This window comes from Mesoplodon densirostris, chromosome 10 (genome assembly GCF_025265405.1).
Source record: "Mesoplodon densirostris isolate mMesDen1 chromosome 10, mMesDen1 primary haplotype, whole genome shotgun sequence".
Classification (NCBI taxonomy): Eukaryota; Metazoa; Chordata; class Mammalia; order Artiodactyla; family Ziphiidae; genus Mesoplodon; species Mesoplodon densirostris.
Window position 1 is genome coordinate 20,406,753 of NC_082670.1, and position 27,963 is coordinate 20,434,715.

The following is a 27,963-nucleotide window of genomic DNA, read 5'->3' on the forward strand; positions in this document are numbered from 1 at the left end:
GTTAATTTTGACACCCCTGATGAAACTAAGTTTCTGCCACTTCTCATTCTAATTATTACCGCCAGCTTTCATTTTTATACACTGAGGAAGTCAATATATTCTTGGCAATACTTGGCAGAGTGAGAAGCCACGTGGAAAGCTGTTTTCTCCCACACAAAGGTGAAACAGTAGCAGTGGAGCCAGAAACAGGAAGCAGGTAAAAACTTCAATCCCATCATGAGCACAAAAACATACTAAAACAAACTATAAACAAGCAGAATTCTTTATTTAAAGTACATTCTCTTATGGGAAAAAAATGTTTCCTTAAAGCACATGTAGAAGTATTCCTCATCCATGTCTTGAAAAAAATTCAGTTTTACAAGTAGCAAAAAAGGCTAATTCTTTTTACACATTTATTTTTCTCTTAGAAAAAAAGTTCAATGCCTCTATAAAACTGACTTTAATCATTATCAAGCCTAACTTTGCCTCTGTTGGTGACATAACTACAAACATGAATTTTTAAAAATTAACGGATTTTAAATCATGAGTTCATTTCTAGCTTACCAATTAGGCACTGTTAGCTGACAAAAAGTCTGACGTAGGATAGCTGCAATCTATTTAAATGCAGATCCAGCCAGCAGCTGTGAGCACTATTACAAGCCAGAGCTTGTAAGAGCTGATAGCCTTCGCGACCTTTCATTAAGAGGCCTCATGTTCTGAACACAGGTATGCTTTCATTTAAATAAACACTAAGATTTAGTTCTGAAATCTGAGGACACAATCCACAAAATAAAATCACAGTCGTTTTTTCTTTTGTTACAATGATCCAGTATATTAATTCCTCCATATTAAACTACCTTTCCAGACAGGTAGCAATTATATTTGCAAAAACACAGAACAAAATTGCTCAGAACATTTAAAACTCGTATTTGAAAAGCAGTTCACAATATTACATCTAAGTTGCACAGAAGACCCCAGTGATCACTAGGAAATCTACCACAGTTCAGTTTTTCCAACCCAAGGAGGTCCAAACTTCGGGGAATAATGTGGCCACCTTCTGCTGCTGCTCTAAAAAATATTCGATCAAAACGAAGCTTACAAGTAGCAGCTATTCCAAGATTAGAGTTCATTTGTGTATCCCATGTATACTGGCAATGCTTAGGTTTGCCCAAAAACTCCCAGACATCCAAAATGTTGCTGGGTAAACCACCACATTTGGTAACCTAAAAAGAAAAAGAAAGAAAACTCTTTTCAGTCTTTTTTCCCTTATATTAAAAAGGTCTTTACCATTACCACATCTAAGTGCAACTTTTCAAATCAGAATGCCACAGATTATTTACTAATGCACAAATGCACAACTAGATACAACTAGATATGTTATAAAATTATTTTACTGCATGATAATAAGTAGGTAATATAAAAATATCAAGAGAGACAGAGAGGTCTGAAATTTGCCCCTTCTCTTCTGCCACAGTGGCTTCCTAACTTTGGGAGTCAGATACAACTCAGAAGACTGAAAATCCATGGTCTCAGTTATTGCTATTAGTAGTTTTTTAAAAATGAACATTAAGTGTAAAGAAGGCAAAACTGTTACTCTAATCTATAAATTGAGAAGTATACCATTTATATGATCTAACAATGTCAAATGCCTTCAGTTTTATTTGAAATTTACTAACAACATTAACTTTTCCTCCCATTCACTCTAGGATTTAAAATTTTTTATCGTGGTAAAGTATACATAAAATTTACGAATTTAACATTACAGTTCAGTGGCATTAAGTACATTCACATGATTGTGCAACCATCACCACCATCCAGCTCCAGAACCTTTTCAATGTCCCAAACTGAAACTCTGCGCATTAAACACGAACTACCCAATCCACCCTCCCCTCAGCCCCTGGCAACCACCATTCTCCTTCCTGTCTGTATGAATTTGACTACTTTAGGAAACTCATATAAGAAGAATCATGAACATTTGTCCGTTTATTACTGGCTTATTTCACTTAGCATAATGTCTTCAGGGTTCATTCACATTATAGCATGTGTCAATACTACCTTCCTTTTTAAGGCTGAATAATATTGTTTCATGTATCAATATATGCATTTTGTTTATTCATCTGTCAATGGACACTTACATTTAGGTTGCTTCCATATTTTAGCTACTGTGCATAATGCTACCAACACAAGTGTACAACTTTGAGGCTCTGCTTTTGCTTGCTTGTATCCACCCAGAAGTGGACTTGCTGGATCATATGGAAAGTCTGTTTAATTTTTGGAGGAATCCTTACACCATGTTCCACAGCAGCTGCACCATTTTACATTCCCAGAAGCAGTGCACAAGGGTTCCAATTTCTCCATATCCTTGCCAACACTTGTTATTTTCTGTTGTTTTGTTTTTTTATAATAGTCATACTAATGGATGTGAAGTGGTATCTCATCATGGTTTTGATGTGCATTTCTCTCATGACCAATGATGTTAAACATCTTTTCATGAACTTACTGGCCATATGTATATCTTCTTTCGAGAAATGTCTAAATCTTTTGCCCATTTTTTTCTTTTTTAAATTGTATTTATTTATTTTTGGCTGCGTCGGGTCTTAGTTGTGGCACATGGGATCTTTCATTGCGGCGTGCTGGCTTCTCTCTAGTTGTGGTGCGTGGGCTCCAGAGCATGTGGGCTCCAAAGCTGTGGCACGTGGGCATTCTAGCTGTGGCGTACAGGCTCTCTAGCTGTGGTGTGTGGGCTCCACAGCACGTGGGCTCAGTAGTTGCGGCGTGTGGGCTTAGCTGCCCTGCTGCATGTGGGATCTTAGTTCCCCGACCAGGGATGGAACCTGTATCCCCTGCACTGGAAGGCAGATTCTTAACCACCGGACCACCAGGGAAGTCCCCTGCCCAGTTTTTAATGAGGTTTTTATTTTCCGTGTGTTTTTTTTTAATTGTAGGAGGTCTTTGTATATTCTGAATATTCAGATATATGATTTGCAAATATTTTCTACCATTCCATGGGTTGCCTTTTCACTCCATTGATAATACCCTTTGATGCACAGAAGTTTTTAATTTTGATGAAGTCTACCTTATCTATTTTTTCTTTTGTTGTCTGTGCTTTTGGTGTCATATCCAAGAAATCACTACCAAATCCAATGTCATGAAGGTAAAAAAGGTTGAAAAAAGAAAATCCAGAAGGAAGAGTTAGGGACAACTATGTTGGTCAAATCTTTCTGTTCTTCTTACCTTACAACTAAGAAACTGCAAATAAACAATCTTTTCTAAATTCTTCTAATCATTATTTTCTCTATACCCCTCTTGTTAACCAATATATATTGTTTTGTGTTGTCTGTTTCATATACCATATATATGTTTTCACCCAATAATGTAACAGCCCCTTCTGCCTCTGCTTCCCCTGTGCTAGGCAAGTAGCACAGGCTAAATAATCATTTGCTGAATTGCATCTGCAAGGTCACTTATACATTATGAACAGATCAAAGTCCTAGTTTTAATAGCTTTAGTCAAAAGAAACCTAAATTAGTTTCCACAGCAATAATCTGCCCATAAGCACTGAAATGACTTCATCACTCACTTCGTGATCCCTTAAATTCGTATCTCCTGCAAATATAACTGTAGTGGACTCTGGAACCTCTTGCATTTTCTTTAAAACCATTTTCAACTGATTCATTCGTTCCTTAGCATGCCCTTTGGTGCTCTCCAAATGAGAAGTCATAAGGCAAAGTTCATTTCCTGACACACTCACCTGCAACAAGATAAACAGAGTTGTTAAAATGATCCACTAACAATTAACACTGAACTTTGTTAACAGAATCAGTAATTATTCAGCTGATTGGTATGTATTTACTAAAGTGAAACTAAATAATCAGCACTGTGCTTATCCTTAAAGGTCAAAGTATACTGAGCAAGTACCCACTAATACTTCAAAACCTCCCTCGAATGTCAACTCCACTGTGAGCCCTTCCCCAGCATCCCAGGCATCAGTGGCTCCCTCCCCTATCCTCCTACAGCACGCTGTGTAGACTGTTTATAACGTCCCCTAGATTGAACTGCAGCACAATTCTCTCTCTCCTACAAAGCCCTGACTCATCTGAAAGCAAAGATGGCTCTTTTATTTATTACTATGTTACCGAGAGCCTGGCACATAGGTAACTCAAAATAATGTCAGTTAAATGAATGAATGAGAATCATTTACCATTTGCAATTAAGATACCAACAATGTAAGATCTGTCATTATTTAAACTAATTGCCTGCAGAGTCCAGTTCAAATTCTTCACATTGGGCATTCATGATCTCCTATAATCTGGATCCAACCTACTTTACCAACCTGTCGTCAGACTACCCCCTTTGTGCCCTCTACATCCAACTGAATAGAAGGCTCGTTTATAGCTACACATGCCGTCTTTCATATATACATACCCTGCTATGTACAATTTGTAAAAGTTTGCTCATGGTGGTTCTGCCACCTGCACTGTTCTTAATGTCTACATTTTACTTATTTTTCAGGGCCCAATTCAAACACAACTTCCATCATGAAACTTTCACTAAACAATGCAGCTGAAAATCATCTTCCCTTTCTCTAAACTTCCATGGTATATCATTATACCTCTCCCAGGGCATTTATGCCTTTCGTTTATTTTAGGTACTATACATACAATCTCTCCCCAGCTAATCTATGAGCCCTATGAGACCAAGATCTATTTGACTCATTTTTGTAAGACTCACAGAGTACAACACAGTACCAAGTACAGTGCATTTAAAAAAAAAAAAAAAAAAACTACTTTAGGAAGCAACTGTGGAATGTCAGCAAACTCTTATATATTAAGAAAACATCCAATGAATCAAGGATTTTATTTTTACAATTTGTCTATATTTGAAATGTATGTAAAATTTTAATTTATAAAGTTCTTTAAGACTATTTAAAAGAACCTACAAGTGAGGAGTAAATATTTTTCTAAAGACAATGGTTTTTTAAAAAGAACACCATCATGGAACTATGAAAAAAACAGTTCATTCTTGTTTTTAAAAAAACAGTCAATTTAAAAACATTACTTACATGCACACACAAAAGGTTTCTCATCATTTTTGTATTTGGAAAAGGAATAATCTCTTGGCTTTTAAATTTCAATCTCGATTTCTTCAACATTATAGCTGTGAAATAGCCTTCTTCATGACCTTCAAATGATTGCGGAAAAGAATTTAGGCTGAGAGATCAGGGGTATCTGCAGTTTATCCCAAGCTCCCCTATTGAAAATTTTATAACAAGCAGGTATAGATATATAAATGGATATAAATCTTAAAAGTAAACTATTATTTCAAAATAGTTGAAGATGGTCAACCAAGTCCCTCTGTAACTGTAAGTATGGAAGAAATATAAAAGTGTAACTGGAAGTACGGAAGAAATACAAAAATAAAAATGAATTTACATAAGTGCCCAAAACAGTTAACAGTGCTAATACCAAACCAAAAAATTTGAAAAATTTCTGAAAGGCAGAGTAGATGAGACTTAAACTGAGGCAAGTTGACATGCAGTTACTTTTCACTCGGGAAGCACCAGAAAAATCACAGTAAGTGAATAAAAAATTTAGAAAGGTATAAACTTGCAAGAAGAAACAGAAATGGAGGGGCAATGAATGAAAGCTTCCAAGTTTTGCAGAGAACAAAGTAGGTGGAGAAGTGGTAACTGGTTTATCAGAACGGAGGGGAACCTGGAAAAGAGGAACAGGAAGAGAAGGGAGGAAGAACGGGAAAGGGAGGGGCAGGGAGGAGGGCAGCAAACTAGAAAGATGGCAGGTGGGGAGTCCAGCAGGTGGAAAGGATGAGGAGAGGGAGAGGGAGGGAGGAAAGAAGAGAGAGACAGAAAAAAGAATTTTCCAGAACTGAAGGTCACAAACCTCCAGACTGAAAGGTCCTACCAAGTGTTTGGCATAATAAATGAAAAAAAGACCCCCAAAACACTGGAGTTAAAAAGAAGAGCCTCAAAGCTTCCAGAGCGGGAAGAAAGATCAAGAATTAGAATGGCATCAGACTTCTAATCGTCAATACTGGAAACTAGAAAACACTGAAATCATGCCTTCAAAATTCTGTGGGAAAATGACTTTCTACCTAGAAATCTTTGTCCAGCCAAACTATCAAGGAACTATGAGAATAAAACATTGGCATTTCCAAATAGGCTGGGATTCAAAAACTTCACTCCCCATGTGCTACTTCTTAGAAAGTGACCAGAGAATGTGCTTCAATAAAATGAGGAAGTAAACCAAGGAAGAAAGCATGGGATTCAGAAAACAAGATAACCAAAACAGAAGACAGGCAAAAGGAATCCCCAAGAGAATGCAGAAAAGTTGTCCCGCAAAGAGAGAGAGAGAGAAAAGGCAGATAGAGAGAACCCTCTCTTCAGCAATTTTGGATTAAAAAGTAAATCAAAATTAAAATCATACACTAGGTAAAAGTGAAAGTCAAAGAAAACATGAGATTTAGCCAAAAGTCATGAAATGAAGCCAAAGTGGTATATTAAATGCACTTAGTAAAAACAAAATAGATGAAAAATCAAAAACTAAAATATTCAGGGCAAAAAGGTAGAAAAAGAACAAAATAAATAAAAAGAAATTAATAAAGACTTCTTGAAAAAGCATAACCACAATGCAATCACCACACTTAAACATTTTCTAACAATTTGATTTCACCAAAAAGCTACTCAGTGCCTCAAATTTTGGCAATTTATATTTTCCTGAAAAATCATCCATTTCAACCATTTTTCCACATATGCAACATATTCTCCTATGATTTTTTTAGTATCTTGTGTCTGACTTCTTTTTCTCAAACTTACTTTATTTGTGCTTTTTCCTGTCTATGTTCCAATTGTCTAACTTTGGTTTATCTCTCACCTTGTTTTTCAAAGAAAAAGACAAGTTAAATAACAGGAAAACTGTTACCTGTAATAATCTCATAACTACTTGCTTTCTTCTTTAGGTAGGTAGAATATGGGGGAATAACTTCCTGTAGAAATACCACATCTGGGCTGTACCTAATTAAACACATCAATTTATGAAAAATATGAGGTATACCATTTCATTTGCAGCTACCTGGATTAGGAAAATGCCACAGCATAGAAGAAACACAAAATTATAGCCCTCTAGGACATCTAATATTCAATATTTATGCTGACCTTTGATAACGATAACATGAGAAAGACCTGTGCTATTTAACAAATAATACCGTAAAGATAAAATTAAAAAAAAAAACATATACATGACAACCCTTCAAAGTTAGAAGAACAGGAATCATTGACACTAGAAACCAATAATATTAAGAACCTACAATGGTCCTCACTCTTAACAGATGCTTTAAGTGTTATTTTCTTCAATCCTCTTGAAACAGTTATTATCCATGATGAAGAAAACTGAGCTCTGGAGAACTGAAGTGGCTTACAAATGGTTCCACAAGGTCACAGAGCTAGTGTGTGGCAGATACGGATCCTTTTGGTAATTTTCTTTTCATAGCAATAATTATATACAAAGTTTAGTAAGTAAAATAGTACTAGAAGGTTATGAACAAAAATTAGTGTTCCCTCTGTACCCCAAGCCACAATCCTGCTCCCAGAGGTGGTCACTCCCAGTTCCTTCAGATGTTTCCTCTGAGAGCTGGACTCTGAAGTCAGGACCAATTCCAAAGCCCATAACCTTGAACTGTTACCCTCCTTGTAGGCAGGTAAGACACATTATCACGTTACCATGACACAGATGTAATAATACTTACAAAGTTAAATAGGAACACACCCCTCGAGCCCTCTCTGGCAGATTGTTCAGGTCCAATCCATCAATATTCCAGGTAATGAAAGAGAACATGCTGCCATCTTCTTGCTGAACATTTTCAGATGTGCTGGATTTAGAACTAATGGAATCACTTGTTTCTTCCTTGGTTAGGTCAACACTGGCAAGATAAGAATGAAACACAACTTTGCAAATAATCTATAAACTGATTAATTTAAAAATTATTTTGTGACTCTCTGTAGCCCTCATTCTACAGGTAAATAAGTTTTAAGAGTCCTAAAAGTATCTGCCTATAGAAGAGCAAGAGTCTGAGGAGTGAGGAAAAATAGATTCTTACTGTGTTATCCAAATGTCTGCTCACTTAGAACCAACTCAATATCCCTCAATGACATAGGTCACTAAAATGATTTGATAAATTATGACCCCAAATCAGACTGAGTAATGTAAGATTTCCACATTTATCTGGATTCATTTTAAATCACACTTGAAATAAGATCTCATTGTGCCAGATAAATAATGGCTGCAATTCTTTGTTATTCCCCTCACTGAGAGGTGAAGTCCAACTAATACCCTTCCCCTTGAATCTGGACCTTAGTGACTTGCTTGACCAATAGAACTAGAGTTTTGTATTTATAATTTTAATAAATGTAATGCCAATACTTTAACTTCTTTACAAATTTTTTATTTTTTAATTAAAAAAATTTTTTTTTGGCCACGCCACGCAGCTTTTGGGATCTTAGTTCCCCAACCAGGAATTGAACTTGGGCCACAGCAGTGAAAGCGCCAAGTCCTAACCACTGGACTGCCAGGGAACGCCTGAAAAATTTTTTTTATTGAGGTATAATTAACAGATAATGTTATACTAGTTTCAGGCACGCAATATAATGATTAAATATTTGTATACACTGCAAAATGATCACCATGATAAGTCTAGTTAACTTTTAAACTTTTTTTGAAATAATTTCAGACTCTCAGAAAACAGTAAAAAGAATTCTACTCACCACTCATCCAGATAAATGTTAACATTTTACTTATTTAACATTTACTTGCTTTACTCTTTTTATTCTGAAACATTTGCATAAATACTTTTGAATGCATTTCCTAAAAATAAGGACATACATACATACCCTAGTACAATTATCAAAAATCAGAAAATTATCATTGATATGTTATTATATAATTTAAAGATCTATTCAAACTTTGCCAATTGTGCCAGTAATGTCCTAATCCAGGATCACATGTTGCATTGCGATGGCATGTTTCTTTCAAGCTCCTTTGATCCAGAATAGTTCTTCGGTCTTTGTCTCTCCTGACCTTGATGTTTTGAAGAATACAGGCCATTTATTTTGTAGAATGTCCTTCAGGTTGGGTTTGTCGGATGTTTTCTGAGGATGTGTATTTTCTGGCAGGAATGACACAGAAGTGATAGGGTGTCCTCCTCAGTGCATCAGGTCAGGAGGCCTGATCCAGAAGTATTGGATTTGTCTCCAGTACTGGTCACGTTAACTTTGATCCCTTGGTTTCTCCACTGCACAGTTATGACTTCCCCCCATGTAATAAGTATTCTGCGGGTAGGTACTTTGAGACTATGTAAATGTCTTGTTTCTCATCAACTTTTACCTATTAGTTTTTTTTTTTTTAATTTATCTTTTTTTTTTTGGCTGCGTTGGGTCTTCATTGCTGCACACGGGCTTTCTCTAGTTGCGGCGAGCAGGGGCTACTCTTTGTCGTGGTACACGGGCTTCTCATTGCAATGGCTTCTCTTGTTGTGGAACACGGGCTCTAGGCGTGCAGGCTTCAGTAGTTGCAGCACATGGGCTCAGTAGTTGCAGCGAGCAGGCTCAGTAGTTGTGGCGCAGGGGATTAGTTGCTCAGTGGGATGTGGGATCTTCCCGGACCAGGGATCAAACCCGTGTCCCCTGCATTGGCACACGGATTCTTAACCACTGCGCCACCAGGCAAGTCCCTTAGTTTTAGTGTCCATTGATGATTCCTGTCTGAGATAATTACTATCAAGATAGTTCCCAAATGGTAATTTTTTTTCTAACTCTCACATGCCTGCAACATTTAGTAGTTGGAATTCTACTGTGAGGGAAAGTGTTCCCTTCACTCCTGGACAAATGTATTTATATCAGTGTGGATTCTTATTCTATTCTATAGATGAAGCCTCACTCTCACTGGCATTTGATCTGAGTTCCAAGAGACAACAGACCACAGCCTCATCCATCACTTTGCTGGTTTTCTGCCAATTCATGATTCTGGGCTAGGGGACTCCTAATGCTCCTCTACCCAACCATTACTCAGCTCCACCCACATTTTTTTTGAGGGACGATTTCAGGGACTCCACCTCCTTTGTTCCAATTTCTTTACTGACTACAATTTAGGATACAACTAACAGACACTAACACAGGCTAGTCTGAGTAAAACAAAAGGATTCACAAGGAAACAATCATGTCCCAGAGCCAAGTACAGGAACACAGCTATGCCTATGGAAGTTCGATCAAGGCTCTCTCTCAATCCTACTCAGCGGCCCTTGGTTTCACTCTCTCTCTGCAGACTAGCATTCTCAGCTTCCCCATGCATAAAAGAGTATGGGTATGGGTCCCCCACAGGTACTGAGTTAACATGTACAGTCCCAGCTTGACAGGAAGATTCACTAAACACTCTTGGTCCTAATCCCAGGAGAGAGGATCTGACTGGCCAGCACGGGCTAGGTGAACACCTACTACTCTAACTGGCTCTAGCTAATACAACATGGGAGCCAGAGATATGTCACTGTGGATGGGTAGACAATTCCCCAACAACAGGCCAGGCAGATGGAGAAAGGAGCCTAATGAAATGATCTTATCACATTTAAAAGACAGTGCAGCTGAAAAGATCACAGGGAGAAAAGAGTATCTACTACGAACAGTTAACTGTAGAGGTTGCCCATACAGCTGGGAGAACTTTATATAATCAATTCATACTTATTGAGAGCTTATTACATGCCAAATATTGTATGAGACTTTGGGAAATCAACAATGTATGAAACAGATACTGGCTTCACCAAATACGTAGTCTAGTGGGAAATATAAAATACTAAATAGCGATTATAATATGAATTAAGTTGTCATGCATGATGCTATACAGAATTACTTAAGAGGAGAACCTTACCCAGACTTGGGAAATCAGGGAAAGCTTCTTGAAGACAAATCATATCTAAGCTGGACTTTTAAGATAAATGTTACTTAGCAAGGAAGGAGGAAGAAAAGGGTTCTAGGCAGAGATGATAAATATCTTTACAAAGGTTGAAAGGCAAGAAAAAATGGCCCACTGGAGAAAGGGAAAGTTTAGGGGCCTCCCTGGTGGCGCAGTGGTTAAGAGTCCGCCTGCCGATGCAGGGGATACGGGTTCATGCCCCGGTCCGGGAGGATCCCATATGCCGCGGAGCGGCTGGGCCCGTGAGCCATGGCCGCTGGGCCTGCGCATCCGGAGCCTGTGCTCCGCAACGGGAGAGGCCACAACAGTGAGAGGCCCGCATACCGCAAAAAGAAAAAAAAAAAAAAAATACTAAATAGCGATTATAATATGAATTAAGTTGTCATGCATGATGCTATACAGAATTACTTAAGAGGAGAACCTTACCCAGACTTGGGAAATCAGGGAAAGCTTCTTGAAGACAAATCATATCTAAGCTGGACTTTTAAGATAAATGTTACTTAGCAAGGAAGGAGGAAGAAAAGGGTTCTAGGCAGAGATGATAAATATCTTTACAAAGGTTGAAAGGCAAGAAAAAATGGCCCACTGGAGAAAGGGAAAGTTTGGTATGCCTGGAAGTTTTGTAGGGTAGGAAAGAGAGTGTGAAAGGAAACGAACCCAGAAATATGGTCAAACCGTGGAGGGACCTGTAAGGCACCTGGACTTTAAGAGCAGAAGTGCATGAATTGGGGAGGGAGCACTGGAATAATAGGGGCGGATGTGCAGTTTATAAAAACTATTATCCTGGCCGGGCGGCAGAGAGTAAATAAACAACAATATAAGAAGAAGACTTCCAAGTTAACATTCCTCAGTAGAGGATTTTGCCTCATTCATTTGTTTTGAAACTCTTGCTTACATATTTCCTAAAATTGGAGTCAAAAAATTACATTTCAGGTATTCCCCCACTCCCCACCCCCCGACTCCAAAGTACCTTCCAAGTGACAGCCTGGACTTCGGGGGAGAAGCGTCAGCCCCGCTGCTGCGACGCGTCTCCATCCCACGCACCAACAAAAACCCTCCACCTCCGGCTATTCAGAGGCGAGACGTGCCTCTACTCAAACCCGCCCGTCCAACTCGACTGCAGGTCCCAGGACGCCCAACGCAACCCGGTATAAACTGCCTCCGCCCTGAGTCGTCCCCGCCCCGTCATCACTCACCAGGACTCGGGCTCAAAGGCGGTATCAAGATGGCTTTTTAAAGCGCTCTCCTCCACTGCCGGCTCGAAGTAGGAGTCCAGCGCTCTCTGCAAAACACAGACACAGGGATGGGACGTGTGCGCTGCACGGACCAAAGTAAAGAGCGGGAAAGAGAGAAGCAGCGAAAGCGTACTTCCATCTCCCAGTCGTTCTCGGCCAGGTAGCACTGAGCCACGGCGGTGTCGCAACTCGCGACCGAGGCAAACTCCACACACAGAAGTCTCCGCTTCTTTACCTCGGGCTCTCCCTCCTCCCGCTCAGCCTCCGGTGCACCATCCGGACCGCTCTTCTGCTCCATGGGATCTACGCCAACTCACCTCCCTCTAACCCGGGCCGAGCGGGGAGACGCCTGAGCCTCTGCGCAGGCGCCTAGCGCCCCGGCGCTCACGAATCAACCGCCTCATGCGGAAACGCGCTCCGCTTTCGGAGGACGACAGAGCGCCTGCGCAGCCGGAAAGCGGGCCCGGGCTGGCGAAGGCTAAACAGCGCGTGCGCGCGAGGTCACAACGAGGCGCGGAACATCAGTGCGCGAGCCGTGGCCGCGGGTGCGCGCGAGTGCGGACTTGGAGTGCGTCGCGGGCCCAGAAGGCTGCAAACCTTTCGCCCTTTCTGTCCTTGTTCTTTTGCGAATTTCCGGGCTTCCCTGCTCTTCCAAGAATCATTCTTGAGTGGGACCTGGGAGCCGGCGAACGGTCCACGATGAGCTGTAAGGCAAAGAGTCTGCTGGAGGCGGTAAAGTTCTCAGGCAAGGCTCTCGGTTTTGACAGAAGTTTGGAAAAGGTATTAGAGGCGAAGACGCGGTTTCTAATGAAGGGAAAGAAAGCACCATGCTTGGTTCGTGGTGAGCGCTGAATAAATTGTCTCTGGCTAGATTCTGTTGGACTGCGTCCCTAAATTCACCTTAGTAATAATAATTACTACTTTAATGGAGCACAGTTATGTGCTAGGTGTGCCTACATTGACCTGTCAGTCTTTAAAGCGAAAACGTAAGTGGTTTAGCCAGCAAAATGGCTTAGCCAGCAAAAATAGCAGAGGAATTGCACTTTGGGACATGCAAACTGTGGCCAACCATAGGCAAGTCCTCAACTGTTCTTTTTTTTGCGGTACGCGGGCCTCTCACTGTTGTGGCCTCTCCCGTTGCGGAGCACAGGCTCTGGACGCGCAGGCTCAGCGGCCATGGCTCACAGGCCCGGCTGCTCCGCGGCATGTGGGATCCTCCCGGACCGGGGCACGAACCCGTGTCCCCTGCATCGGCAGGCGGACTGTCAACCACTGCGCCACCAGGGAAGCCCTCAACTGTTCTTTTATAGCGAGGAGAGGAGAAAGTTGAGAGGAGCTGTTCTGAACAAGTTCGCTGGAGGAGAGGAGAGCTGGGGCTGTCGGTCGTCGCATTGGTTGAGTTGCGGAGGTTTCTCAGCAGCTGGGTTGTTGCTGGACGAGAAGAAAATCTTGCTTTTTTCCTGCTGGGGTTTATAAAGTAAGCTGTGAGGAGTGGTAAGTGGGGGAAAGTTCTCCCTTCAGGGCTTCCCAACTCCATTTTGAATGAGGTATTTTATAATAATAATTTTATAATTGTAACATTATATAATTGTTATTACAATATTATAAACATTTTTAAAAGAAGTGAAATTAATTTTAGTAAAATATTCTAATCATTATATCCAAAATATTTAACATGTAATTAGTAGAAAAGAGTACTTTTTGTACTTAATCTTTGAAATCCCGTGTGAATTTTACACTTACAGCACATCTCAGTTCATACTAGCCATGTTTCAAGTGCTCAATACTGACAGGTGACTAGTGGCTACCATGTTACCGGCACAGGTCAGTACCATAGTAGGTGCTCTGTATTTGTTAATTTTATCAAAAATGGATTTTGTAGTTGTCTACTTTTTGTGTGGGAAGAGTTGCTCAGGCTAAAGTACAGGTTTATGCTTAGTGATCTATAAATCCAGTCGTGAGCATGGTTTCTCTTACCATAAATTTTAAGGTAACGTGATCTAGACCAGTGGTTCTCATTTGAAGGTGGTTTTGCTCCCCATGGGACATTTGACAGTGTCTGGAGACATTTTTGATCATCACAACTGGAGTGTGATGGGAGGGGTGGGACTGGCATCTAGTGGCTATTGGCCAGGGACGCTGCTGAACATCCCACACTGCACAGGTTCCCTCCCCTGTCCCCATGACAGAGAATCACCCACTCCAAACGTCAACAGTGCTGAGGTTTTGAACACTTGACTTAAACCATCCTCTTATCATTCATTTTTTCCTAGGTCAAAACTAGATAAATTGCTACTTTGTTGTTCTTTATAAGAATATATAAACCTGTCTTTGCACTGAAGTTTGAGTTGGTTGTTCAAATCATGCGATTTCTACATGTGTTGGCATGGAACAGAATGTGGTCTTTCTCTAAATCTCTGGTTAATAATTCTTTTTTAATTAATTAGTTTATTTTTTGGCTGCACTGGGTCTCTAGTTGCGGCGAGCCGGGGCTCCTCTTCGTTGCGGTGCACGGGTTTCTCATTGCAGTGGCTTCTCTTGTTGCGGAGCATGGGCTCTAGGCGCGCGGCCTTCAGTAGTTGTGGCACGCGGGCTCAGTAGTTGTGGCTCGCGGGCTCTAGAGCACAGTCTCAGTAGTTGTGGCACATGGGCTTAGTTGCTCCGCGGCATAGGGCTCGAACCCGTGTCCCCTGCTTTGGCAGGCGGATTCTTAACCACTGCGCCACCAGGGAAGTCCCAACAATTCTTTAAAGTCTCTTAATATAACTAGTGTGGTTTTTGCACCTCACTGGACCTTGACTGACAAAATTATTTTATGTCAAAGAATTGTCCCTTTGGTGATTTAAATATGACACCAGAGATTTTTCAAGGCAAGAAATGCTCACTTTTAAGTGCAGGATTTTAAAATGCAAGAAAATTGTTAAAACTAAATTGGAGTAAAGACGTATATGGTCTCTCAGACACACTTGTCCTCTATACCTCATTGCTTTTGCAAAGGTGAGAAGGAATAATGTTTCTGGGTGTAAGAAGCAAGTGAGATGTACAGTACTCTCGTGTCAAGTCTACTCCATCACCCCACAAAGTCAATGAATCAAGTAGAATAACACTTGAATATTTGGCTGGTAATATTCCAGTGGGAATTTTGTTTTTTGAACAGATGTTTTGACCTGGCATATAGAATCTGATAAAGGATGGTGACTTTCTGTTCCTCTAAAAATGATCTGTTGAAAAAGGCAAATTGCAAAATTAGTCCTGGTACAGATGTCAAGTCAGTGCATGAGATCATACATTAGAACTTCTTTATTTAAGCCTGTTCTCTTTTTAAAACCTCTGTTTTATCAGTGTTTATAAATACCCACAAAACCTATGTTTTATAAAACACTGATACAGAAAAACTAACACACAAAATGAATGTCCTACATGTGGTCTGTCACTCCCATCACTCCAGCCAACTGCCAGCACCAAGCACCATACATGTGAATTATGCCATCTAAGTCAACCGGCTCCTAGCAATCTGCCAGCTGCCTGTAGAAACAAGAGTGAGTCCAGGCAGGCCCAACAGAAGAACTGGCTGGCTGAGCCCAGCCTAAATTGCCAACTGACAGAATCAGAATCTAATAAATGACTTTGTTTTAAGCCCAAAAAAGAAAGTGTCCTGTTCTTGCTATACGATCACTTTTAAATCAGTCAACAAACTAAGTACTCTAGGTTATAAAGAAATGCCAATCACAATTCCTCGCCTCTAGGAGTTTATCATCTCAGAGAGGAGAAAAGTGGGTTCCAAGGAACAGTCCCATCAGATGTGCCCTGAGAAGAGTCCTATGAATAAATAATTTCAGAAAACATTGATGTTGTATACCCCCTTTTAAAAATTGTAGTAAAATACACATAAAGTTCACCATCTTAACCATATTAAAGTATTCAATAGTAATTATTGCATTCACATGGTTTACAACCATCACCACCATCCATCTCCAGAACTTTCCTATGATAACTTTTATCATAGGACTTACTATTCATTGTTGAAAATATCCGTTGATTTTTCTGTCTTCCCTCTCCTCACTGAGAGCTCTTTCGGAGCAAGTCCATAGCAGAGTTCCATCTTGCAAAACTGCAACTCTACCCATTAAACAATAACCTCATTCCCTTTTTTTCCCCAGCCCTGGCAACCCTCATCTACAGTCTGTCTCTCTGAATTTGGCTACACTATGTATCTCCTCTGAGTGGAGTCATTATATCCCTTTTATATCTTAAAACTTTTGACTAGTTCTGTGATAAACATGTTTAAACTTATTATGTTTAAGTTACTTGCCAGTGGAACTCTTTCCCCCACAATAACACATGTGGAAGAACATATCTCAGGTGAGATCCGGAAATACCATGTGGAATCCAACACACAAAGAAATAAGGGAGGGCAGTTCCGAAGCAAGGTAAAATTGTGTAGAGTCATCCTTGTGGAAATGAGAGGTGAAGATGTGTAGGTGAATGAGATGTCTCAAGAGGAAGAACAGACTAGAGAGAAGCATTAAGGATTTAGGACTGAACCTTGAGGACATACAGGGTTGAGAAAGATAAGGAGCCTTTGAAGACTATAGAAATGATTAGGAAGGTAAGAATTGACCTTATACTTACTAGAAAAACTTTGAGGCTTTGGATCTACCACAAAAGGACAGTAATATTATTTAAAATTTATCAACATGATATGCCAATAGATATTTCTGGAATACTGTTCCTCAGTGAACAGAGATTATTTAAACTGCTTTGTTGCTGTTTGACTTGTGGCATTATCGCAACTGGCTCACCATATTTACATTCCTGCAGAGCATAATTCCTTCCCGGGAATGACTCTATATTCAGGTACCACATTCCAAACTAGATCAGCTGCAAAAATTCTACCCAAGTTTGTGCTTTCCCTCTTGAGAGGAGATCTGGAGGAGTGGATAGCCCCAATCCTCAGTCTGTAGGTGGTGAGGACGTTCCTCCTCTATTAGCCCCTCTTTTCCAGGTTCAAGGCAGCAGAGAAGCTGTATTTGAGAGAAATCTTGCCAATGTGATTGATGTGACAGAGGCCTTCATAGCATCCACCTTTATAGGCATTCTAGAATAATTTGATAAAATCTGCCATTTGCCAGCCTTTGGGAAAAAATACAGGGACACTCAGCACATCTCTCACCATCACCAGCACTCCAGTGAACAAGAGTAGTTGTTCAGCTGGCTAAATCTTCAGGGAATATTTAATTAAATTCCTCTTAGCTCTTCCCTAGGGCTTTGTTTTGCCTCCCATGGCACCCATTTGCTAACTTTTATTTTTGGTTTTCTCTTATAGCCTCTACTGGTTCATACACTCCCTATTTTTGGATCCTCTACCTTTGACCCAATTGGCCCCCATTTTTACTTTTATCTTTCAGTGTCCTTTTCAAATAGCACCCACTGTCCCTAGAAAGACTTCCCTGGCATCTCCAACTGTCTTCCTCTGATTCACTTCTATACCTTGGCTAACTTTTATCATAGGACTTACTATACATTATTGAAAATATCTGTTGCTTTTTCTGTCTTCCCTCTCCTCATTGAGAGCTCTTTGAGAGCAAGTCCATAGCAGATGCTTAATAAGCATCTGTCAGTGCCTAGTGAGAATGCCTTTCACATAGAAGATAGTCCCTGTGGTTTGTTCAATCAGTTGCTGAAGCTACTAAATGTTGGGCATATTGTTGTAGAATGCTCTTAGCCGACCTTCAGATTTGAATGTATTCATTCATTCAACAAACATTTGAGTATCTACTATGTGCCAGGCACCATTCTCGGCACCAGGGATATACCAGTGAACAAAACTAACAAAAACCCTACCACTCGTGGAACTTATGTTGTATTGTGGTAAATCAAACACTGAACAAAATAAGTAAATAAAATATATAGTATGTTAGATGGTAATAAGTGCTATCAAAGAAAATAAAGCAGAGAGCCATGATAAGCAATATTGGGACAGGAGAGTATTTTTCCCTGAAATATGTGTTTCTGTGGAATTATTTTTTTGAAAGTTCAGTTTTAAATACTGTCATCTTGGAAGATGTCACTGAAACAGTAAAGATCTGCACGTAATAGATACTCCAAGGGGAAGATTGATCCAGGCAGGGGAACAGCAAACATAAAGGCCCTGGGACTTTACCACACTGTCTGCTTGCAGTGTTTCAAGAGGATTCCCAAGGAGACTCGGAAGGGACGATTTGGAGATGAGCTAACCATGTATGGCTTCACTGTGTAAGGACTTTGGTTTTTACCCTGAGTGGAATGGAGTTCCATTAGAGAGTTTTGAACAGAAGAGTCATATAACCTGACTTGCATTTTAAAAGGAGCACTCTTGTCGCTAAGACTGAGAATGGACAAAAGGTGGGCAAGGGCAGAAGGAGGGAGATAACTTGGGAGGCTTCTGTAACGACGGGAGGGGAATGAGGGCTCGGATTCAAGTGGAAGTATAATGAGTGGTGATGGGGGCTGGGAAAGTGATTGGCATTCTGGACTTGTTTGAAGCTAGAGCTGACAGGCTTTGCTGATGAGTTGGATAGTGAGATAGGAGGGAAAGAGGAGTGATGACTCCAGGGTTTGGGGCAGTTCTGTATACTGGGGTATCTGCCCTGAGAAGGCCTTTTATCTAACTACCTTAAATTGGTCATGGCTTACATCACTCATTAGATTTATCACTATTCCCTTCCTGTAGAGTTGCTACATACATCTTGCGCACTCATATCAGGGGACTCTGCTGTTTATCTGGTAGCTGGGACTTTTACAATCAGTCAGGTACATTGGGGCATGCTCAGAAAGGAACTGAACTGCAGAGTAGAAGGCAGGGGATCTGATGGGATCATATTCACCTTCAGAAAAGCACCTTCAGGGTTGTTCCGGCCTCTAAAAATAAGCCAAGCGAAAGTTCTGAGAACCAAGCGGGCTGGAGTCATCTTCATAGTTGTGGCATTTTCAGTAATAACTAACATTTATCGAGCCCTCTGAGCCAGATGCTGCACTAAACATTTTACCTAAATTATTTCGTTTAATCCTCAGGACAACCCAATGAGGCAGGTACTATTATTATCCCCATTTTACACATGAGAAAATAGAAGCTTAACTTTTCTAAGGCCTCACAGCTAGTAAGGGGGATCTAAACCCAAGTTGTCTGCTCCCTGCCTGTGTATTAACATTGTATTATAGTACCTACCCTTAGAGAAACTGTTCTGTATCCTGAGTGAAACTGGCACCAAGCGTAGCCTTTGGTGGGCTTGTGAGTCTGAATGACTGGTGGGCATTGCAGAATAAGAGCCAGCAAAGGGGATGTGGAGTGGCTAGTGGAGGAGGAAAAGAATCCGGAGGTGTGAACGTGGGAGTTCAGGAATGGCCAGAAAACAGTTTAGATGTTGCAGAGTGCTGAGAGGTCAAGTGAGGGACAGGCTGAAAAGCATCCAGTGAATTTAGTAATTAAGTCATCCTTGATCTTGGCAACAGAAACAATTCCAACTGGGCAGTTTTAAGCAAATCCATGTGAAACTATCCAAACCAACTTTCAGTTTGATGGTTGTGTTTGAGTCACAACTTTGATAAGGATGAGAATTAAAATGTTTTAATCACCTATGATATGCCAGGCCCCGTTCTAACTTAATTTGAATTTTATCTTAATCTTTATAAAACTCTAGGAGGGTACTGCTATCATTTTCACTTTACAGCTAAGGAAACCTCAGTTAAGGATCTTGCCTAAGGGGCTTCCCTGGTGGCGCAGTGGTTAAGAATCTGTCTGCTAATGCCGGGGACACGGGTTCGAGCCTTAGTCCGGGAAGATCCCACATGCTACGGAGCTACTAAGCCCCTGCGACTAAGCCCATGCACCACAACTACTGAGCCTGTGCTCTAGAGCCCACGAGGCACAACTGCTGAGCCTGTGCGACTAAGCCCGTGTGCCACAACTACTGAGCCTGCACTCTAGAGCCCGCGAGCCACAACTACTGAGCCCACACGTCTACAGCCCATGCTCCGCAACAAGAGAAGCCACTGCTATGAGAAGCCCACGCACCGCAATGGAAGAGTAGCTCACGGTCCCTGCAACTAGAGAAAGCCCGCACAGCAACAAAGACCCAATGCAGCCAAAAATAATTAAAAAAAAAAAAAAAAAAAAAAGGATCTTGCCTAAGTCTGGCTCCAGAGCTAGTACTCTTTAACTATTGGTCTCATCAGCTGTGTAACTAAGCTACTAAAACATACATTTATTATAAAACTGAAGTGTTGGACTGATACAGCAGCATGGCTGAACCACAGTTCTTGAATAGCTTATGCCCTTTTATGGCCCCTTAACAGAATTTCCAACTATTTTTCTTGCTGTTGCCACCCCATCACACTGCCACCTTCTATCTTACTGTTTACCTCTTCTCCTGCTGATAGGCAGTGCATTTTTACATCCTCCTCAGACACACTTCCTCTGGTATCTGCACTGTGTCACGTATGAAATCAGCTGTGTCCATCATCAGGGCAAATTGCTTTGAAAACAGCCTCCTTTACAAATACACAAAATTCTCATCCACTAATATGACCTGTTCGCTGTGCTTCTGTGCATACATATGGTCTTTCGCATTCCATCTCCTTGGTTGACTCACGTTTTTACATACGTGCAGGTTTTCTCATGCCATGTGCCACACTCCTTGAGGCCCGTTACAGACACCCTTACAGAGCCAGAGACATATGTTTCTTTATCCATTAGCAGAGGCCGTGTGCATGCTGCTCAGCAATCAGCAGCAGTCCCAACGAGGCGGTGACTCTTAAAGACCAGAAAGATTGGAAACCTCAAGGTCTAAGAATAATTCTGGGTTCTGGGCAGAGCTTCCTATTAGGGACAGTCTCCTTCATTGCTGCTGACTATTAGGGATCCCTTCTCAATGTCTTTACTGAAAAGCCAAGTGAGGAAAGGAGAGACTGTGTTCGTCACCTGAAGCATCTCTCTCTGTGATGGAATTTGAGCCTGCAGGTCAGGGGTGGCAGGGGGGGATGCTGTGGTAGCATGAGTCATATAAACTCACGTGAATGCCTGAGGTGCAGGGAAGAGACAGTACACTGCAGGCATACAGAAAAGGGGCACATGATTATATGAGCGCATGTCCATTTAAGACCATTTTTATGCTAAACTGAGGAGTCTGCTGTGTCAGACTGGGCTGAGCCATAAAAGTTCTTGCCAATCTATTGCAGTCATCCAACCTGCAGGATTATTGGGGCCATGGCAGCTATATTTCTGATCCCATGGCATCATAAAAGGCTACACACCCATCTTCCTCCAGATGCATGAGGTCCTAGTTGTCTGCAGCAGTCCAGGTGAGATGTGAGGGGAGGCAGTTTTGCATTAGTGGTTAAGCCAGAGACTCCTGGGTCCAATGGAGATAACACTATCTACTTCAAAGATTTGTGAGGATCGAGACAGCGTCTCAATGCCTGTAAGACAATGCCTGTACATTTCTGAGCATGGTCTGTAACACAAAGTTAGCCGTGTGCTAACTAATAAACACGTGTGCTCTCTACAGCCTATATCTTGACTGAGATCTATTTTTTTTTTAAAATACTGTCCTCCCCCAGCCCCATTCTTCATCAGACAGGTAGCTCTCCATTGGTTTCTTCCACCACAAGACTGTTTGTTAGTTCTGGGAGGTTGGGTAAGACATCCCTTCATTGTTGTCTTCCATTGGTTTACTTATTTTTACTGAGGGAGACAAGAATCGGCAACACAGGGAATTCCCTGGCGGTCCAGTGGTTAGGACTCCACACTTTCACTGCTGAGGGCCCCGGGTTCGGTCCCTGGTCAGGGATCTAGGATCCCACAAGCCATGCAGCCCAGCCAAAAAAACCAAAAAGAATTGGCAACACATAAAAGCATTTCTCTGCCATATCTGACTGACCAGTACAAAAGTATTTCTATTCCAACATACCTTTTCAGCCAGTTTTGTATCTTAGTATGTCCTTTGTCCTTTCAAGTTGTGGAAAAAGATAAAAATTAAAATCAGTATTTTGGGGGACTTCCCTGGTGGTCCAGTGGTTAAGAATCCGCCTTCCAACGCAGGGGACGTGGGTTTGATCCCTGGTCAAGGAACTAAGATCGCACATGCTGTGGGGCAACTAAGCCCATGTGCTGCAACTACTGAGCCCGCACGCTGCTACGAAGATCCCACATGCTGCAATTAAGACCTGATGCAGCCAAAAAAAACCAAAAAACAAAAAACAAAATCAGTAGTCTGCAGTAGAAAATCCAATTGACATTTGTTTTACCTTTTGTCATCCCAGCCAAAGTTAGATAATAAAATGGAACTTTAAGAACTGACCTCTACTAAACACACCATACCTTAAAGTTACACTAAACTACCTTTGGTGACTATGATGCTTTCCTATTCGATTCTATTTCTTGAACTGCCTGGCTTTTTCCTGTCTTCACCTGCCTAACTCCTGCCCGCCCTTCAATCCACAAATAATTCCCCAGGATGCCTTTCCTAATGTCTCTTCCCTGAAAACATACTTTGATAAGTAAGATCCTTACTTCCAGCAACCTGTATTTATCCTATCTGCAGTAATTCGCTCTACTGCAGTGTGCATGTGTCTATTCCTTTAAACTGGGAACCCCTTAAAAGCAGGGATTAGATCTCGTTCATCTTTAGATTGCAGTGCTTGACAGACTTGGGTAAATGCCCCCAATAAGGTGAGTTTACACCTTGGGCTTGCTTGGTGTGTATTATTAGTTTATGAGGACATCTTGTGGCTAGGTCATTTATTGTATAGACTTGATCCCGTTCTAACGTTTACTTTTCCGTTGATTTACCCATTAAGCAAAACATGACATATTATTTAGGATGGTTCATATTTTATAGTTGTTTCTGTTTTACATCAGGGCCTTCTAGGGGATAAACAACAGCAAACAACTAAAGTCATAGTTTGTGAAATGCTGAAATGTCTTCCCGGTGGGAGCATAAAGGACGCTGAATACCTAGAGATTCTATAGTTAGCAACTAGGGAGACTTGGAGGTGGACAGACCTAGATCTGAATCTCAGTTCTGTCTCATCCTGGGTGACCTTGAGAGTAAACCACTCTGAATTTAAGTTACACAAACTGGAACTAATCCCTTCCTTGTTATATAGTATATGGAAAGACTTTGGCACAGTGCCTGACATGAACGTGCTCAGTAAATGGTAGTTATCTAGAATTAAACCATTTAATGCTTGAGACATCCTTTCCTGTATCTACAAATAGACACATCAAATATTCATCCATATTCTGCCTGAACACGTCTAGTGACAGTGAGAATTACGTTGCTGGATGCAGCACATTCCATTCACAGTTTGGTTCCAGCTTCTAAATATTATCTATGATGTTTTTTCCTAGTAATTTAGATAGGATATAAGAAACATATTTCTATTATTTTTCTTTAAGTTTCCTTTCTAAAGATGTTTGATATAACATTTAAAATTCATTGTTCCACATTTTATCTTTCATATAATTTTTTCATTATGATACTATAAATGGGGCAGGACCTTAAAAGCAGCAATTTAACTTTGCTGGCTTCTATCAAACTTTTTTATATTAAAATAGGTTTGTGGTATAAGCTTATTAATTCTAGTAATGCATTGAATTACTCAATTTCTTCTAGTAAATGGTTTTAAACCATTCATTATGAAGTCATTCTAAAAAATTACTTTGTGCAAAAACTAGGGAACATCCAAATTAAAACTATAATGGGTTAACAGATCACAAGGACCAGCTGGCTTTGTTGGTGCAAAATTTCTAAGGAGACATTAAGAGATGCCAGGTTGTTGTACATAAGGCTGAAAAGCTCAGACGGAATGTTTGATTTCTGCAGAGGAGTGGAGATTAAGAAAAACTACTCCTGTTTTTCCCTAAATATTCCTTTTAATTTCAAAACAGTTTACATCAGAGTTAACTTCTATCAGAGAGAGATTGGTAACTTGATTTTCAATTTCTGAATCAATTTTTGGGGGGTGACTTGGTTTAATCCAATGATAGTTCTTGTTAGGCTGTTTGGGCTTTTCTAATACCACCAAATATTCAAAATTCTTTTTTTTTTACACTTAGGTGACTGTTGTTTCTGCTGTCCCTGGGAAAGTGATTTGTGAAGTGAAAGTAGAAGAACAGCACACCAATAAAATGGGCACCCTCCACGGTGGCATGACAGCCACCTTAGTGGATGCCGTATCGACATATGCTCTGCTGTGCACAGAAAGGGGAGCACCCGGAGTCAGTGTCGACATGAACATAACGTAGGTATCCAAACTGTACCCCAAATAACTTTGTCCAATGTGGTAACTCATTTCAAACAAACGAGACTAAACACGTTTGTAACATAAATAAAGCACGAGGTGCCCTTAGCTGGTCATCCTTAAATGCAGCTATAGATTTGCCTTAAAATATTCCATGGTTTTAGAATCTAGAACTAGAGGAATTAATTTCTAAGTACAATATATATCAGTAATAATAAGTAATCAGTAATACAACCAGTAATAAATGGGGAATGATCTAAACACTCAAAAAGGCAAACATTCAGCTTCTAATATGCATACTGGTGGGGAAAAGATCATCACAAACTCACGGTTTGTAACTGTTTTTCATACAATCCTTAAAAGTGCCACTTGTACAAATGTCTCATGAAGGTTGTACTGAGTACCTATAGAGAAAAGCTAGAATAAAAATCAAAGAAAAGTTGAGGAATCCTTCAAGTACACGTCGCCATTGCCTTCTAACAAGGTGAACACAAATGTCCAGTTTTGCAATACTTCGTGTTTTCCTGCAACTGCACAGACATGCCCTCAGGATAAGGAAGCAGAACCCCAGGTGTCAGGTTTGTCACTCACTGTTGTGAAGATGCCTGCAGGGGCCAAACACTTCCAGATGCAAAAAATTAAATTCCCACATTAACTAGTACTGTTGCCAGTGTCCCGCTCACTAAAGAGTGCAGGGCCCGGGGACTTAGTTTCAAGACAATTGATTCTTCCACCTAAGCAAGAGAAGAAAGATTTTTGTTGGAAGGGGAGGCAGGGGTTAGGGTGGGAAAGCCAATGTGATGTATCACAAGGGCAATGGAAATAATGTTATCAGGTTTTTAAACAATCGAAATCTCTTTTTAGGCTAACTTAACTTTCAGTCCCTCTCTACTATGGAAATAAATTGAGAGTGCAGTAAGCAAATCACAGGACAAGATGCAAATGGTGTTCTGAAATTAAGATGTACAAAAAGAAGGATCTGCTTGGGCACTGGTGAGCCTATTCAGCAGTCCTTACCTTATTCCACATGATAAGGGTAAGACCACTTGATGACTCTGCTTTGCCTTAAGACCCTCTATTACGAGCAGAGAGATCTTCCAACCTAGCACTGCATTTCATGATCTTCTGAGATACTGCTGCTACAATCCTAAAGGATTTTTAATAAGCCAAACATAATTTTGGCCTTTCAAAGTATGTGTTGCCAAAGTACTGGCCACCATCAAGAGCTGAGATCCAAAAGGGCCTCATATTAATTCCTTATAGTTCTTATTAAGTCACTTTAGAGTTGAATAAATTCTGCATATTGATATGACAAGATATTAACACCAAGTGTTACTTCACCTAGGAAGTTAAGCCAATTAAGTGAAAGCTCAAGGAAATCCCTAGCCACAAATAAGTATGAAGCGGGAAACAAAAAAAAAAAATAGGGCAGTACGGGGAGGCGGGGGCAGTTGAAAACCCCTTCTTATATTTTTGGGAAAAGAAATTTGTGTGCATAAGGAATCAGTAAGATATAACTTGGTCAGGACCAGCCATTCAAATTAGAAAGGATATTATTCTTAAACTATTTAGGAGTAAATAAGTAACATAAGGCTGTTATGAGATGCATACAACTTTCTCTTTTAAAAACTATTTGCTGTTAACTAAATTTAAATGTTTCTTTTCAAGGTACATGTCACCTGCTAAAATGGGAGAAGATATAGTGATTACAGCACACGTTCTGAAGCAAGGAAAAACACTTGCATTTCTTTCTGTGGATCTGACGAACAAGGCCACGGGAAAATTAATAGCACAAGGCAGACACACAAAACACCTGGGAAACTGAGACCAGCAGGGTGACCTAGAGAAACTCAACAATGAATGTCCAGAGTAAATCTGACTTGAACAAATATAATTTTCAAAATAAATTAGCACAACCAGAAGTGGCTAAGAAATATTTTCTTTGGGGAAAATGCCATAGAGATCAAGTGGAATATAGGATAGAGTTGCCTATATTCTAAGCCTCTTTAGTTTTAGTTTATAATCATACATGATACTTAGATGAAAACATTCTTCGCTCAGAAGTGTTTTGAAAACAGGTAAAGCAAAGCTAGCAGGGCCGTTTTGAGATAAGATTACCTTGAAACTAAAATTCAATATTAAGATAAAGGAGAAATACAAATTAACGATTAATCCTTAACAAATTGTAGGTCCTTCTCAGCTCTAAAATGTTACATTTTTTTAACCCAATTTGAAGATTATGGAACTTCAAAATAGTTGAACCATAGGCCACACTGGAAAATAAAAGACTGAGTAGTACTCAACAAAGTTTAAGGCTAAGCACATTAGTGATAAATAGTCCAGTGGATGCACTGCTTTTCTGATTGAGAATTTATTACAGGATTGGCATATTTTATAGTGGTGGGGGGAGCATACTATTAGCCCCTTTTCTCATACCTATGATAAAACCATGCAGATCTTGAATCTCCCCATCTGCAGTACTGGAAAGTTCACAAATTGTTCAGTCCATTTCTCGAAGTTCTCCTGACTATGGCATTCATAATAGTTGGTTTCTGCCATCAGGGGGTCTTAGTTAACATTTCATGACTGAAGATCGTACAGTTCCAAAGCAACTTTGGAAACTGGAAACACAGTCAACAGTTAAAGGTTTATTATCCTTTGGTTGTATTAGAATACATGCTGATCTGTCTGCTGAAAGGACAGAAGCAGACTTGATAGTAGCAGTGAGCACACAGGAAACCCAGATCTAGTATTGCCCACTAAAAGTAACTTGGGCTCCTTGGAGAAATACCTGATTTCAGAGCTGGGGGCTCAGATTGGGAAATACAAGATGAACATATCTTGTGCTTTGAAAGTAAGGAAGTGCTCAAGAAAATGAGAGGCATGAAAATTATACAGCATTGAAAAGGAAGGGAGTCCATACTGTTTAGGTAATAATATTGAATAAACAGCAAAGACAGGAGAGTTCTTCCTTTTAACAGAATGCTGGTAAATGTGGAGGGGTAGATATAAAATAATAACTATAAAATTGGGAAATAGGACATCACATTGACCAATTAAAATGAAAACAGTGTACACTGACAGTGTGTTTCTGGATATTAACTTTAGGGGGCATAAGGTACTTACATTGGGCGTTGGCCAGGATACATAATCCAAATCTAACCATGAAGGAACATCACTCAAATGTAAAATAAGGACACTCTGTGTTTTAAAAAATTGGCCTGTACTCTTCAAAACTGTCAAGGTCATTAAACAAAAGCTGAGGAACTGTTCAAGATTAAAGGAGACTAGAAACATGACAACTGAATGCAATGATCCTGTACAAACTATAGGGAGATAAAAAAAACATAATCAAAGATAGGAGGACAATCAACAAAACTGAAATATGGATGGTAAATTAAAGTATATCATTGTTACATTTGAGTCTGATAATTTTACTGTGGTAATAAGAATATCCTTGTACTTGGGATATACGGAGTACTGAGGGGGAAGGG

General features: G+C 40.3%; 2 protein-coding genes across 5 annotated transcripts; one reads left to right on the forward strand and one right to left on the reverse strand.

Moving 5' to 3' along the window:
* Positions 1 to 278: 278 nt before the first annotated feature.
* Positions 279 to 12,614, reverse strand: TDP2 (tyrosyl-DNA phosphodiesterase 2). 3 transcript variants are annotated; one of them, XM_060109107.1, is made up of 7 exons: positions 12,321 to 12,614; positions 12,149 to 12,234; positions 7,741 to 7,914; positions 6,918 to 7,009; positions 5,042 to 5,160; positions 3,560 to 3,730; positions 279 to 1,202 (listed from the first exon to the last, which is right to left on the reverse strand). In XM_060109107.1, exons 1-7 carry the CDS (start codon positions 12,483 to 12,485, stop codon positions 921 to 923), a joined length of 1,089 nt encoding a protein of 362 aa, XP_059965090.1. In that variant the 5' UTR covers positions 12,486 to 12,614; the 3' UTR covers positions 279 to 920. The 3 variants fall into 3 exon arrangements, with proteins under 3 accessions (XP_059965090.1, XP_059965091.1, XP_059965092.1); XM_060109108.1 differs by having other exon boundaries at positions 12,423 to 12,613; XM_060109109.1 differs by lacking the exons at positions 12,149 to 12,234; positions 12,321 to 12,614 and adding an exon at positions 11,923 to 12,077.
* Positions 12,564 to 27,954, forward strand: ACOT13 (acyl-CoA thioesterase 13). 2 transcript variants are annotated; one of them, XM_060109110.1, is made up of 3 exons: positions 12,564 to 13,021; positions 24,285 to 24,469; positions 26,138 to 27,954. In XM_060109110.1, the coding sequence occupies exons 1-3, from the start codon at positions 12,590 to 12,592 to the stop codon at positions 26,292 to 26,294; spliced, it is 774 nt and encodes a 257-aa protein (XP_059965093.1). In that variant the 5' UTR covers positions 12,564 to 12,589; the 3' UTR covers positions 26,295 to 27,954. The 2 variants fall into 2 exon arrangements, with proteins under 2 accessions (XP_059965093.1, XP_059965094.1); XM_060109111.1 differs by having other exon boundaries at positions 12,564 to 12,967.
* Positions 27,955 to 27,963: the final 9 nt, after the last annotated feature.